This window comes from Onychomys torridus, chromosome 4, assembly GCF_903995425.1.
Source record: "Onychomys torridus chromosome 4, mOncTor1.1, whole genome shotgun sequence".
NCBI lineage: Eukaryota > Metazoa > Chordata > Mammalia > Rodentia > Cricetidae > Onychomys > Onychomys torridus.
The window spans coordinates 100,440,868-100,456,935 of NC_050446.1; the positions used below are offsets into that span (position 1 = coordinate 100,440,868).

At 39.3% G+C, this 16,068-nt stretch overlaps 1 protein-coding gene across 1 annotated transcript in view; it reads right to left on the bottom strand.

The window, feature by feature from the left end:
* Fam227b (family with sequence similarity 227 member B) overlaps positions 1–16,068 on the bottom strand; it is a 171,693-nt gene that overhangs the window by 115,453 nt on the left and 40,172 nt on the right. The window contains exons 10-11 of the mRNA XM_036185834.1: positions 14,127–14,253; positions 7,357–7,494 (exon numbers count right to left, since the gene is read on the bottom strand). Of these exons, the coding sequence (XP_036041727.1) occupies positions 7,357–7,494; positions 14,127–14,253 (265 nt within the window). The remainder of the gene's footprint in view (positions 1–7,356; positions 7,495–14,126; positions 14,254–16,068) is intronic.

The window sequence follows — 16,068 nt, forward strand, 5'->3', positions numbered from 1 at the left end:
CTGTCTCTCTCTGTCTCTCTCTGTCTCTCTGTCTCTCTGTCTCTCTCTCTCTCTCTCTCTCTCTGTGTGTGTGTGTGTGTGTGTGTGTGTGTGTGTGTGTGTGTGTGTGTGTGTGCCTGTACCTGTGGGTATATGTGTAGGATGGACACACACCCACAACACATTCACTCCATCATCCATCAGAATGAAGATGGGCCCATGTGAATATCAGATGATTATCATGTGTGGCTATTTCTAAGATATCCTTAAAGCAGATGGTTAAGGTACTTAGAATGTTCCTGCTATGAAATAGCTTGTTAAAGCTTCATGTATAACTCTTTCAGGGACAGTTGTCAGGTTCCTTTTGCTCATTCTACCACATTCAACAAAGCTTTGGTCTTCAAAGACAGGGATGTAGTCTATCAGACTCCCAGAGGCTCCCTTCTGCTCTCCAATTTTGAAGAATTTATCAAAATGATTTATATTCTCTTGGATTGAGACTTGACAGGAAATGAGAAATAACAGAACCTACTCTCTTACCAATGTTTGTGATTTCTTTTTACAGCAACATCTCCCAAGAAGCCAGGTAATTACTCTCATGAGACAGTATCTCTTGGCTCCCCATTTTCTTCCTGGCTGTGACACAGTCCTACTTCCCAACCCATCATCACAGGCTTTCTGAAAGAGAAAGGCTTTCTCTGCCTAGAAACAGCTATATATTAGTTATTGTGGTGTATAGCATGAAAATTTAATGACCTTAAAACAGTTCTTTTGTCTTATAATTACCTAGGAGCCTCAGTCTGCAAGCCTCCATAAAGTTGTAATCAAGGTGTTAACCAGGGCAGTCACTGATCTCAACACTTAGTCCTGAGGAAGTGGCTACAAACATCAGCTTCCCACTAATGCCTCTTCATAGCACCGTTTCTCAAAAAAAGTTTATTTCCTACGAAGCAGTAGACCAGAGCATAAAAGGTCCCAAATGGAAGCCAGAGTTTTAAGAAACAATCTCCAGTGTGAAGTCACTTCTGCATATACACAAGGGGCAGTATTACCCCTTCAGTACACACCAGGAGGCCAGGCCATTATAAAGCGCCTGTTGCAGGACATACACTAGATGGGCATTTAAGGCTTTACCATAAACCCACATGCTCTAAGGCCGAATAAGACCAATTCAAGGCTTTCAGTGGTGACTATTCATAGAGAAATAGATCAAGCAGGCATATTTTCTCTGGAAAATTGGTCTTGTTTTCCAAAAGAAAATCAGAGAAGGTTTGAACTCCCAAAAGGGTCATGACCCACAGGTTGAGAACTGCTGTAAGCAAAACAAACCCTAAAAAGATCCCAAAGCTATTGGTTTCCATGCAGGATGCACACTGGAGTCACCTCTGGGAGGTACTTTTCTTTTTGAAACAACTACACACAAGCTCCATCCCATGTCAGCTCTTTCAGTGACTATGGACTAGGGAATGGGAAATGCCATTTTTATTATTCCTCAGTAATCTCTAATGGTCTTGTTGCAATTGAGAACTAACAAGACAAGCAGAAAACCACAAAACAAACTCCTTTAGGATCAAGTCCTGGCTCTTCCACACTGTCTCCTCTTTAAACTTAGTGAAGGGTCTTATTCCTCCCCCCCCCACACCCAGGGTTTCCATCATTTTTCTATTTACAGTGGCACCAGAAGGAACACAAACATGAGAAGGAGCTGTAATCATTATGATAATGAAATGCTCAAGAATATAATGTGCATGAAAGTCCACACCAGTCCAAAGTCTATTCTCAAACAGAAATGCATCTGAGATTATAAAAATCCCTCTGTTGAAATTTGTGACTATTTTCCACATTGCACAGAATACAATCTCTAACTGGCTGGGGGCCAGCAGAGTGGCAGTGGACAAAGGGAGCTGGTTAAAGACTTTGCTGTCAGTTAGGCAGGTCAGCAGGCAAAACAATGTAAGCCCAGAAGTATACATTCAGGCTACTGAGCAGATACTGTCAAGTTCATAAGAGATACTGACATGGGTTGAGTCTTCTGCGACTCCTGAATGCAATGACTGTATCTTTTCCAAGATCAGGGAAGTCTAGGGTTATTGTTTTACATATATTTTATACCTCCTCCTTCTGAAGCCCATAAAATTAGAATGTCTGTTTATATGATGGTGACTTGCTCATCTCAGGTTTTTGTTTTGTTCGCCTTTTCTCTTTTTTCTTCTATTTCTCTTTTTCTTTATCTGATTGAATATTCAAAGGAGTTGTCTTTAAGTTTAGATTGTTTTTTCTGCTTTAGATTGTTCTCAAGTTTTTCTCCAAGAACACATCAAAACAATTATCCACCATGATCAAGTAGGCTTCATCCCAGGGATGCAAGGGTGGTTCAACATACGAAAGTCCATCAATGTAATACACTATATAAACGAACTCAAGGGAAAAAAAAAACACATGATCATCTCACTAGATGCAGAAAAGGCATTTGACAAAATCCAACACCCCTTCATGATAAAGGTCTTGGAGCGAATACAGGGAACATACCTAAACATAATAAAGGCAATCTACAGCAAGCCAACAGCCAACATCAAATTAAATGGAGAGAAACTCAAAGCAATACCACTAAAATCAGGAACAAGGCAAGGCTGTCCCCTCTCCCCATACTTATTCAATATAGTACTTGAAGTTCTATAAGACAACATAAAGAGATTGAGGGGATACAAATTGGAAAGGAAGAAGTCAAGCTCTCCCTATTTGCAGATGACATGTTAGTATACATGAGTGACCCCAAAAATTCAACCAAGGAACTGATACAGCTAATAAAAACCTTCAGCAACATTGCAGGATACAAGATCAACTAAAAACAATCAGAAGCCCTTCTATATACAGCAGACAAACAGGCTGACAAGGAAATCAGAGATACATCACCCTTTACAACAGCCACAAATGTTATAAAATACCTTGGGTTTACTCTAACTAAGCATGTGAAGGACCTATATGACAAGAACTTTAAGTCCCTGAAAAAAAACATTGAAGAAGATGTCAGAAAATGGAAAGATCTCCCATGCTCATGGATAGGCAGGATTAACATAGTAAAAATGGAGATCTTACCAAAAGCAATCTACAGATTCAACACAATTCCCATCAAATTACCAACACAATTCTTCACAGATCTGGAAAGAATAATACTCAACTTCATATGGAAAAACAAAAAACCCAGGATAGCCAAAAGAATCCTGTACAATAAAACAACCTCTGGAGGCATCACAATCCCTGACCTCAAGCTCTACTATAGAGCTACTGTAATAAACACAGCTTGGTACTGGCATAAAAACCGACATGTGGACCAATGGAATCGAATTGAAGACCCTGACATTAACCCGCACACCTATGAACATATAATTTTTGACAAAGAAGCCAAAAATGTACAATGGAAAAAAGAAAGCATCTTCAACAAATGGTGCTGGCATAACTGGATGTCAATGTGTAGAAGGCTGCAAATAGATCCATATCTGTCACCGTGCACAAAACTTAAATCCAAGTGGATCAAAGACCTCAACATAAATCCAGTTACTCTGAACCTGATAGAAGAGAAAGTAGGAAGTTTTTTCTACTGTATTTTTATCTGACTTGTTAAGTTCTTTACTTCCAAGGTTTCCATTTGGTTATTTTCCATGCTAACTCTGTAGACTCTCATTCAAATCAGTGGTATGTTTCCTATTTAATTATCTCTTTGTAGTTGTTCATGATCCACTGCCTCTCCTTAGTTAGAATATCTTATCAGGTACTTCATTGATTTTCTTTACTGTGAGATTAGTTCCCAGAAAGTTATTGTGCTCTATTAGAAGCATCACATTACCTACTTTTTCATACTAGTAGATGATAAAATGTCTGAGAAAGTGTGGTGATATATTATGTACCCCAATAAAGCTTTCCTGGGGATCAGAGGACAGAGCTAGAGACTAAATTAGACATAGAGATCAGGCAGTGGTGGCACACACCTTTAATCCTATCACTCGGTGGGCAGAAATCTGTCTGGATCCCTGTGAACTCACAAGGCCACACTGGGCTACATGAGAGAAACAGAACCAGGTAGTGGTGACACACGCCTTTAATCCCAGGAAGTAATATGGCAGGACACAGAAAGGTATATAAGGCACGAAGAAGCCGAAACTCGCTCTCTTGAGGCTGAGGATTTTGTAGAGGTAAGTTAGTGGCTGGCTGTTCTGCTTCTCTGATCTTTCAGCTTTCACCTCAATATCTGGCTCTGGGTTTTTATTATAAGACCTTTTAAGATTCCTGTTACAAGAAAGTTCTTTCTAGGCACATTGCCATGACTATATAAATAACACTCCCTTGCCTTGTTCAAAGGTCAATGTCACACATCTGCCCTCTACACTGGTTTTTGAAAGCACATTTCCAAACAAGTGCAAGAAGCATTATATGAGGGGAGACACTCTACCTTTTTATTACATTCTGTCAGCCACAAGCCCGCCAGCACAAGGTATTTCAGAGCACAGACAGCACTTCTGGTTCGGTGAGCAGAAATAGAATTCATTAGGGAAAGCAAGCAGTTGAAGCTCTTTGCCTGATGATGTTCTCTGCCTTAAAGAACACCTCTCAGGCCCAGAACTTCATGTCTATAGGCTTTCATAAAATCACCTAATAGTTCCTAGCTTTTCCCTCCCCTCAGTTCTCTTCTGTATCACTGTGTTGCTAGGCAATAGTGATTATTACAATTTTATTTAAAATTTCATAGGCTAGTAATGTTCATTGTTAAGTATTGATGTGTTTTATAAATTATGTATTTTATTTATCACTGAATTCACTGTTAATTTGTCCAATGTTTATGGTATTTCCCTATAATGAAAAGAGAAAAGTGTTGACTTCATGATAATGAATGTTCAATCAGCTCTATTTGTTCATCTTAAAAATAACAGTAAACTTCTTAATTTGAGGCTGGGGAGATGGCTCAGTGGTTAAAAGTGCTTGCTGCTTTTGCAGAGGACCTGGGTTTGGTTCTAAGCACCCACACTGGATGGTTCACAAACTTCTGAGACTCCAGTTCCAGGATATTTTATGCCCTCTTCAGGCCTCTACAGGCATGGTGGTGCATGCTTTTAATTCCAGCACCCAGGAAGCAAAAGCAGGCAAACCTCTGAGTTTAAGACCAGTCTGATCTATGTACGAAGTTCCAGTGTGGCAGGGTTACATAGTAAAGCTTCAAAGTATTTTTAAAAATTCCCTTTAGGGACTGAAGAACTGGATTGATAGTTAAGACCACTGGTTGCTCTTCTAAAGGACCCAGGTCCAATCTTTCGCACCCACAATGAGACTCACAGCTGTCTATAACTCCAGTTCCAGGGCTTCTGAGGGTAGCAGGCATGCATGTGGTACACAGACATACATGCAGAAAAACAGTGATACACATAAGATAAAAATAACTTAAAAAATGTTAAAACATCTTCTTTTAGCAGAGATTTATTTAACATGTTCTAATATCATTGTGAATTATCTTCTGCATGTCTATTTATTGTCCTCATTGATATAGACTGTCTTTATGGTATAAGAGTAACAACAGCCATGACTTTAAATAGTTTTATGTTCACAATATTTTAAAAGTTTTAACCATAGGATTTCTTTACAAATATTTTATATGTAATGTGTTTTTGATAAAATCCATAACCCTATTCTCTCCCCTTAATTACTTTCCCTATACTCCTAATATTCCCCTGCTGACCTTGCATGCTCCCTTTTAAATGCCTGCCTGTGAGTGCATGGGTCTGGGAAGATCTGCCAGAGGATGGGAAATCCCTCCTACATGATGAATCCTGAACCTTGAGGGTGGGGTATGAAACATGTCTCATTTAGAACTGAGCAAGCCACAGTTTCTTGCTCTCTGCACGTTGACTAGTTGTAGGCCCTGTATTACTTACTACCTATAGCAAAAAGTATATATAAGATGGTAAACACAGTTAGTCATGGCCTATCTTCTCACAGTGAAGTATTTGTCAAGCATCAGAAAGTGAATCCTATAAAAAATTATATTATACCTGAAATTTGTGAAATAGAACAAACATTAAAAAATCTTTGATAGACAAAATAAAAATAAATTAAAAAATAAAAAATCTTTGATAGACAAATACATACATGATGGGAATGCACACAGACAGTCTTGACCAGCTTCTTAACTCTCCAGTGGCAGACACTCACCCAGAAAAACAAAGGGTGACGACACCTCCTTATTTAAGGGACTTTGCTTTCACAGCAGTTACCTGGTAAAATGGCAAATTTTTGCCAGGGCTAAAGCAATTTGTAAAAAAACTTAGCTTCTGTGAATTGATTTCTGGTGTTGATGTATGGCATTCTAGAAAACTTATTAAAGGGTATCAATAGCAAACAAGCAATTTTCTATAATTGCTAATAGATAGGAATCACGTGACATGATATGGCTAAGAGTAGGAAATTATTTTTCCATCTGTGAGCAATCACTTCCAAATGTACAGATCTGAAAAACTGCAATGAACTAGTTAAAGATTTGTAGCATCATATGTTAGCCAAGGAGTGGACTCCTCAAGAACAGGTTTATAGGTCAGCCCTTCTTCCCTGGTGTTTTTCAAGGAAAACACTGGAGAGGAGCTCTCTCCACATCATGCTCTGTTATCAACAGAGAAGTCTTAGTTCTGAATCAGCTGGTCAGAAATGAACCCTGTACACCAAGGTTATGCTTAGAACTGGAATCATAGTATAAATAGGAGAGAAATAAATTTGCCTTAAAAGGTTCATTGAGAGTAGTTAAGAAGTTTTGATTTTTGTCTAGTAGTTTTGGGAACAGAATTCAAGGAACAGGAGAAAATACAAAGACATATCAAAGTAAAATGATATTTAAGTTTTCCTATAACTGGACTATTTAATAAATGAGTCATTTTGAAAAGAAAAAGTGAGAAAAAACAGATTCCTTATCACAAAATAAATTCCAATGGATTAAGTAAGCTAATCAAATATAGAGGCAAGAAAGCACTAGGAAAAAAACACAGGTAAGTAGTTTTGTAGTCTTAGATAAGTCTTGACAAAATGCAACAAGACTTACACTCTAATGAAATATGATTTGAATGTACCAAGTAAAAACGTTAAACTTCTCTATTGGGAAGACACATTGTCATCACACAGCCTGAAGTGAGAATGTCTGTAGTCCTAAAAATTGACCTAAAAATGTCACAGTAGGAGAACAGGAAAAGGCCTTAAGATATACCACTATGGCAGCAATCTACAGAACAAATGATACTCTTGGACGGTCACGAAATCCAACTGTTAGAAAAACAGGACAAATAACTGACCAGATACACTTAGCTTTGGCTGCCTCCTCACATCTAATTTGTCAGATGTGCTTACTGGATGCTATGCGCTCCTGGCTGGACAAGAGCCTCTTTTTCACTGACTTCATCCGTGCTCGCTTGCAGCCATGTATGGTGGTTGTACAAAGTTCTTTTAGTCTCCAATGGGTCCAAAAGTTTCTCTGAGGTTTTAGACCTGTTAATACAATATGTATATTTATCCAATCAGATTTTACTAACAAATAATTTTCTACATCTCTTTAGATACAGTTATCCATTATTTACATTGATAGTTGCCATTGTATAAAATACAGAGATGATTTGCATTTCAGTTGCTGAGTGCTCCTGACAGAATGACTATGTCTTAAAATATTAGGTATTAATAGAAAGTTTGCTGTGTAGTAAGGCCAACAGGCAGTTGATTAAGGCAGGGTTGTTTACTTTTCATTGCTCACAAGACAAGGATGCCACACTACAGAGGGCCACAGAAGGAAGACAGATCTGTCAGGAGAGGGCAACAGCAAGTGGATGGCAAGTGCCTTGCTTTTTTTTTTTTTTTTTTAAAGGGAATCACTCAGTCATTCCAGCAGGCTCCAGGGCTCAAGGCTCACCTCAGTTGCTTGTCAACTGCTCCTAGGATGTCAAGCATCTGGAGTAAGAATCCAGTAAAGGAGAGGGTGGTTGTTGCCAGGGCCCTACACTGGTTGATCCATAATGATTACACCTATAATTATTTACCATTTCTACAAACAGTCTGACCCCAAGAAGGGTATGTTCTCAGGTGTTAAAATATAAAATGTAAAAGACATGATTCACGATTAATATAGTCTGGTGGTAAACTACTGTTTGGTTTCTGGGAAAGCCGTGTGTGTGTGTGTGTGTGTGTGTGTGTGTGTGTGTGTGTGTGTGTGTGTGTGTGTAATAATGTGTTGGTTCTCCTCCAAAGCTGTCAGATGTGCTCCAATCCCAACCCTTTTTCACTGGACTTAATGGACAGCTGTTATTTGGGAGTGCCCTTCACCATTATGTTGAGGACTACCTCTCTCACACGCTAGAACCTTTGCTTCTAGACTCTCATTTCCTCTTCTTTTGTTTATTCCATATTTTGTTGGGTATCTGCATAACAGCTTCATAAGAAAAAGATGAATTCAAAGTAACTTTCCAAAAAGGATTTGCACATCTGAAAAATGCCTGGCCTTCACCCTTAGCCTCACTTGACAGTTTGTTTGGGTGTAATGAATAATTTTCCCTCCAGGCTGTTAAGTCATTGTTCTGTTCTATCCCAGTGTTCAGAGCTGCTGATCAGAGATTAGAGGCATTCAGTCTTTTGATCTCTCTGTACTCTGGAAGACTCGAGTGTTTCCTTTTTGCTTTCCAGGTCTGAGATTCACAGTAAGATCTGCAGCACCCCATTGTTTCTATGCCTAGTCCTAACGTCTTCCAAACTGGAAATTCAAATCTTTGCAAAGATGAGTTTGAAATGTACTCCCAGCCTATCTCTCTGGATTTAGTGTTCTTTTGGATATAATACAGAGAAATGAAACCTAAAAGTAGAAGAGGAGAAGGATCAGTTTCTTCCACATGAGATAAATGTTAGATTGTGGATTTTTTCGGCCTTTCCCTCTTTCTTTTCCTTCCTTCCTTCCTTCCTTCCTTCCTTCCTTCCTTCCTTCCTTCCTTCCTTCCTTCCTTCCTTCCTTCCTTCCTTCCTTCCTTTCTTCTTCTTCTTCTTCTTCTTCTTCTTCTTCTTCTTCTTCTTCTTCTTCTTCTTCTTCTTCTTCTCTCTCTCTCTCTCTCTCTCTCTCTCTCTCTTTCTTTAAATATACATCAAATTACTCTGGAAGAACTACCATATATGCTCTACCATGTTTTTTGATATTTAGGTTCTTTTTAAGCATGATCAGTTATTTTCTAATTTCCTTTAAGATTTCTTCCATTAACATTGGATTATTTAAGAATATATTTTCTTTTCTTTTTGCATTTGTATATATTTATGGGGTACATCATCATAATTCAATACATGTATACAATATATAATAAATCAGATTAAACATTTCCATCTATTCAACCATTGATAATTTTATATGTTGAGAATTTCATATTTTCTAGTCATTTTGAAATAGATCACATGTTGTTTTAATTAATAGTTCTTCTGCTGTGCTGAGAAGGAAGTAGACACGACCTTTCCATTCTGGTTTTGGTGCTCCTGAGTCAGTCTCTTTCTGCCCTTGCCAGACTTTTGTGACCACTGTTCTCCCGAAGAGATGGTTCTGGTTTCTCTGAATGAGTGAGAACACACGGTATTTGTTGTTGCGTATCTGGCTTGTTTCAATCACCTATTGACCTCCAGTTCCATCTGTGCTCCTGTGAATGGCAAGGGTCTCATTTTTTTTAAATAGCTGAGTAGTAGTTTCTTTTATATAATTCATGACATTTTTGTATTCCCATTCATCCAATGGGGCTCCTCATGATTGATGTTCTACTCCAGCTATTGTGAAGTTGGACCCATATTTCTTATTCTCCACATGCATAAAGACATTTTTGTTTGGTCATATGTCTAATTTATTGCCTTTCATGCAATGACTCAACATGCTCTGTTTAATTTACAATGTCTCTTGTGAGTGGGAACATTTGATTTTTGGTTTACTATATGGAGAGATTTTAGAAATGCTTTCTGTATTTGAAGTAACTTGTATTTTTCATTTTCGGTGTTCTGTAGAGTCATTGTTTCACACTGTTCATCATGTTGTTCTACCTTTCTTCAGTTTGGGTTTTTGCTTGCTTGCTTCTCCTCTCAATCACTAGAACTGTCCATTTCTTCCGGAATTATTACAGCTGTGATAATAACTTGATCTTGTTTCTTTGTATTCATGTAAATTATTTGATCATGCATTTTGTTCAAATATTCCCTCTATTTTTAATTTATTGACCATGATTTTGAACTTGGGTCCTTGTATACACAACAGTCACGTTCTGGGATTGCAGGCATGTGCCACACCAGGCTTGACAATATTTCAATAGGAGGTTATTTGTTTTCTTTTGTTAGTTTTTTCCCCCTGAATTTTGTTAATATTTCTTTCAGGATATTGCTTGCTTTTTTATTCTCTAGAAGCTACTTTCTGAGTAGAAAAAATTTTAATTTTGATGAAATCCAGTTTACCAAGATTTTCTTTTATGAATTACGATTTTTGTTTCATATTTAAGCAACTATGTCCCAATCTAAGGTACAACATTTTCTGCCTATGCTTTTGTTGGTAAGATTCCTTTCTTGGGTGATGCATATACCATGTCTAAGGGCCTTCTAAAGGGCCCATCAACAAACCAAGTTAGGATCCTACCACAGTTCACTTGGGGGGCCCAAGAGTGTATCAGGCTCACTTAGAGCAATGGTAAGGGGTACGGGCAGGAGCCTGTAACAATGCTGGCTTCTCCATGGCTAGACAGATGGAGCTCCCTCCCCTCACCATTTTCTTTTCTTTTCTTTCTTTGGTTTTTCTCTGTGTAGCTTTGCGCCTTTCCTGGAACTCACTCTGTAGACCAGGCTGGTCTCAAACTCACAGAGATCCGCCTGCCTCTGCATCCCGAGTGCTGGGATTAGAGGCGTGCGCCACCACCGCCTGATCCCCTCACCATTTTCTACGTATATCTTCTGGCTACTCCCCCAAGTCCCAAAGGCCACATGCCATTAGGGCAGAATCACAAACAACTGATTAGGAAGGGTGGCTGGGGACTCAGCTAAGTGTTCCATGACCCTAGCCATCCCTTTCTTTTGGGAGGGAGAGTAAACAGTCACTAGGTCCAACTGTGATGAGCTTTTGTGAGCAGGCCCAAGAGAACTCATGAATATGGTGGCAATTTAAGTCCATGTGATCTAAGGTATAATGCAAGCCTGACATTCCCTTGTTAATCTTTTGTTTGGCTGTAATATCCAATGTTGTAAGTGCGGGATTGACACCATCTACTTATCTGTCTTTTCACATCAGTCAATATTTGCTTTGTGTATGTAGGTGTTTTGAGTTTGGTTACCATATTCTGTTGATAAACCTCTTATTAATAAATAATGACATTTTTTGTCTTCTGCCTTATGTGATGTAAGTGTAGTTAACCCTGCCTCCTTTTGCTTGCCACTCACACAGAAGATCTTCAATTCCTCTGCTTGCAGCAGTCTGTCCATAAAAGCTAAAGTGGGTATCTCATAGGTAGCATAGGCTAGAGCCTTATTATTCTCTCTTTTTAATCCTTCCTTTTTTTTTTTGAAATCTACTTCATGTATCTTGATTGGAGAATGCAATCAACTTACATTCAAGTAATCTCTGACAGAAAAGGCCTTCCTATCACTGTTTGTTTCTAGATCACTGGTTCTAGTCACATCAAACGAGAAGAGGAAAGGTGCAGTTTGCACTGGGACAAGAGGAGAAGTGCCCTGATGGGCAGCCAAGACTTCATCCATTTAAGGTTCTAGCTTGCAAAAATGAAAGTCATTTGAGAGAATGCCACCACAGTTATTTTCTGCTCAAAAATAACCAACTGGGAACGTGCTTTTCCAGCCAAAAAAGAAGAGATCACGGTAGCTATGGTAGAAGGGAGCCAGCCTACATCTTGACTGTCAGTAGTACTTGGAGTGAGTATCCAATGGGACTGATTCTATAAGATGCAAGATACAACAGTGAGGGGTCATGGCAACTTGTGCCAAGTCCCAGAAAGCTAATGAGGTCAGGTAATGTGTGGCAGGGTTGGATTCCCTGCAAGGAGATCCCAAGAGACAATCACATGAACCTGTGAAAGTGAAGCCTAAGCTGTGGCAGAGATACCAGCATTAGAAACATTAGGTGTTTGTTTAGGAAAGCTGCAAGCATGAAGTGGAGCCAACCCCAAAGAGGTGCCATGTGCACCGCAGATAACGTAGTTGGAGGAGAGGGGCAACCCAAGGTCACTGGAGGACGGATGATGCCAGATATACAAGTGCAGGACTGGGTAATTTCCCTGGCTACCTTTCCTATTGCTTTGGTGCGATCATTCCTCACTACGCCATCAGTCTTCCCTTGTGGAATGGGATGTTTGTGCCGTTATATGCTGGACACATATAAACTTGTTTTATTTTATAAGTGCTTATAGTCTTAGAAGAGATTCTGAACTGTGGATTTTGAAGAATTCTGGAAGTGTGTGACCAGGGCAACCTTTGTGGTTGAACTGAATGCATTATTGTGTTAGGAGATAGCCCTGATCCTATGAGGGGGGAAGGGGAGAGCGGAAGAATTTACAGCACAATATCTTCTCAGGCTGATGTCTTTGAACATTTGGTCCCCAGCTGGTCGTCCTGCCTAAAGAGGCTGTAAACCTTTAAGAAATGAGGCCTGGCTGGTGGAAGTAAGTGACACTGGATGAACTTAGAGGTCACAGCCGCTGCTTGGTTCTGGCCTGTCTTTCCCAGTTTTCTGTGTTCTCACTATGATGACTAGCCACAAGCTTCTTCACCCAGGCCAGAGCCTCAGCCACCATGTCTTCTTCACCGTGAAACCATGTGCTAAAATAAATCCTTAGTTCCCTAAGTTGTTCGCTGTCAAGTAGTTGGTCCTTGTGATGAACACACTATGCTTTCATTTCTGCAGGTGGACCTCCTTAAAGCATTGATTGTAAGCCAGCTCTAACAGTGGTGACAAAGTCCCTCACTATTGCTTGTCTGTAAAAGGCTATTTCTCCTTTGTTATCACAGGACTGCTCTGCTAAGTCAAGTCTTCTTGACTGACTTTTTTTCATCACTTGAAATATATCACCCCTTTCTTAGCACACAAGACTTTTTTTGACAAGTCCCTATAGTGTGCTGGGATTTCCTCGTCTTTGACTCAGGGTTTCACCCTTCATGCTTCACTGGGTGGACCTCTGAGATTCATGGATATAAAAGCACTTCCTAAGAGTGAGATGTCTTCAGTAACTATTTCATTGAATATTTTCATCCATACAACTGAATTGCTGTGATAAAATTGAGTTACATTTAAAAATAAAATGCTTGTGAATTATTTATCCCTGGCGTGGAAACTTTGTTATTGCTTTCTCCACGCAGAAAGTTAGATGACAACAGTATTTCCTTCCCTACAATCTAGCTTACATCATTCCTTTCTCCATCTTCTCACAAGAGCACTCATCCTATTGGCCACCTACATGACCAAACATGTTAAACCGTAAGTTCCTCTTTAAAAGGTCTATTTTCAAATACAGTCACATTAAAAGATGTTACAGGGTTAGGAATTCAACCTCCAAATTTGGATGGAGACACAATTTTGTCAATAATGGATATGTTGGAAAAACTTATGCTTTTCATAGCAGCTTAAAGTATTTATCTTGGCACGCAATCTATACTGCAAACACACACACACACACACACACACACACACACACACACACACACACACCAATGTCAGTTTTGAAGAAATTCTGTTTTCTTTAATAATTCTACCACTTAAAAATAATTTTGCTTGCCAGGCTTGGAGGTGCACACCTTTGATCCCAGCACTCAGAAGGCAGACGCAGGTGGATCTCTGTGAGTTCTAGGCCAGCCTGGTCTATATAGTGAGCTCCTGGACTGTCAGGGCTATGTAAAGAGACCCTATCTCAAACAAAACAAAACAAAACAAAAAATGATTTGGCTTCATTATAATGTTAATAAATAATTAATTTTGATAATGAAAATTTCAGAGTAAAGTCATTACTTTAAAAAAGACAACAATTTTGGCATGTTTGGTAAGAGATCAATGTTTTGATTGGAGAAAATACTTCAATCTAAAAAATAGTTAGAACCAAATAATCAATACTTAAATGCCACAGTCATACCTGACAACCAAAGAAAAATAGTATTTCCTAGATCTTCTTTAAATTCATTATTGAAGAGGTCACTGGATTCTGGAAATGATTCCTGGAATGCTGCATAGATAGCTTGGGCCAAACAATCAGGATACACCTGCCCAAAGGGAGCCATGGTAGGTGACTTTGATACTTCATGTATAATAAATAATAATAACAGCAAGGAAATGGTTAGTTTGTGAAATATGTGGCCCCATTTTATAGCTTTCCTTTAGCTATTTTATTGCTTTTTTGGTAATTCTAGTTGAGGACCACAAGCCCCCCCCCCCAAAAATAAACAGCTAAAAAATGAGTCTACCTGGTAGCACTTTGCAAACATTCCTGAATAAAGGATAAGGTTAATAAGACACAGTTTGACTAGTTATTTCTTTTTTAAAGTAAATTTCAACATTTTTTTCTAGAATTTCACCAGAGTACTGTATTTTCATAATTTCCATGCCTGCTTCTTCTCCAACTCCTCCTGAGTCCGCTCCCACTCCCTCTCAAATATATATATATGCTGTGGATATCGCTCTGGGTAAATAAAGTTCTGATTGGCCAGTGGCCAGGCAGGAAGTATAGGCGGGACAAGAGAAAAGAGAATTCTGGGAAGTAGAAGGCTAGGGAGACACTGCCAGCCGCTGCCATGAAAAGGAACATGTAAAGACACTGGTAAGCCACAAGCCATGTGGCAAAGTGTAGACTAACAGAAATGGGTTAATTTAAGATAAAAGAAGCAGATAACAAGAAGCCTGCCACGGCCATACAGTTTGTAAACAATGTAAGTTTCTGTGTGCTTTCTTGGTTGGGTCTGAGCAACTGTGGGACTGGCGGGTAAGAGAGATTTGTCCTGACTGTGGGCCAGACAGGAAAACTCTAACTACAAATGGCGCCCAACGTGGGGCAAGAGTTTCCACCTAAAACCTGAGAAAAAAGATTCTAAGACTGAGCTAAAAACAGCTTCCTAATTGTCTCTCTCAAGTTAGCAGCAGCCTGCCGGTTTGAGCTACTATACTATGGCGGGTTCCCGGCGTGTGCGTCTGACCTGCAGTGCGGTGGGAATGAGGAATCTATAAGCGACAGTTTACTCTGCTGCGTGGTGGATTTAGCCTTTGCTAGTTAAAAAAAAAAAAAAAAAAAAAAAAGGGTTTCTGGGCTGTGTGCTGCTTTGATAGAACTGCTTCTGATAGTTGATGGTACACATGGCTCCAGACCCAGAGCCGGTGGTAAACTGTACCACCGCCATGTTGGAAAGCTGAGGTGGGCGGAGCCAGCAGCCACAGCGGCGTTTCAGTCTTACAAAGATGGATATTACACAGAAAATCTGGTTTATGTTGTCTTTGGGATTTTTAACTGCAAAAAAAGATTTGATCATAAAAGCTGTTGAGTTAAACAAATATGTAAATTTTAAAGACACCTTGACTTCAAAATTTGGATATAAGGATATGTTGCTTTGCAAAGGAGTCTCTGCTTTTGTTTCCACAGAAAGCCAGAGGCTGTGGATTTGTTCCAGATTAAGATACATCAGGTTTGATCAGCCAAGACCACCTGAAAGGTCTCCTATGACACCATGGCCCAGATGATCTGACATCCAAAATGGTTTCAAGGCAACTGGCTCAGAGGTTCACCCTCATGGACTACTCTATAATCCTAAATTTTCTTTGTGTCCCCATAAGATACAGCGCCCCCCTCCAGCAGGAAGTAGTAAGAAAAACTACGCCCATATTCCCAAAATTATCAAGCTGGCTTTAGAGATGGAATTGGCTCACTCCTTCTCTAAACCCAGACGTTTTGTTAAAAAAAAGGTTAAGAGATTCTTGTGTCCAAAATCAGAAGAGCTCTCTAGTGTGGGGCAGAGAAAAACCAATATTTTTATTTAAATCGGGTTGATTATAAATGCGATCTCTTTCTAAAGAAGAAAAGGGGATAGGAT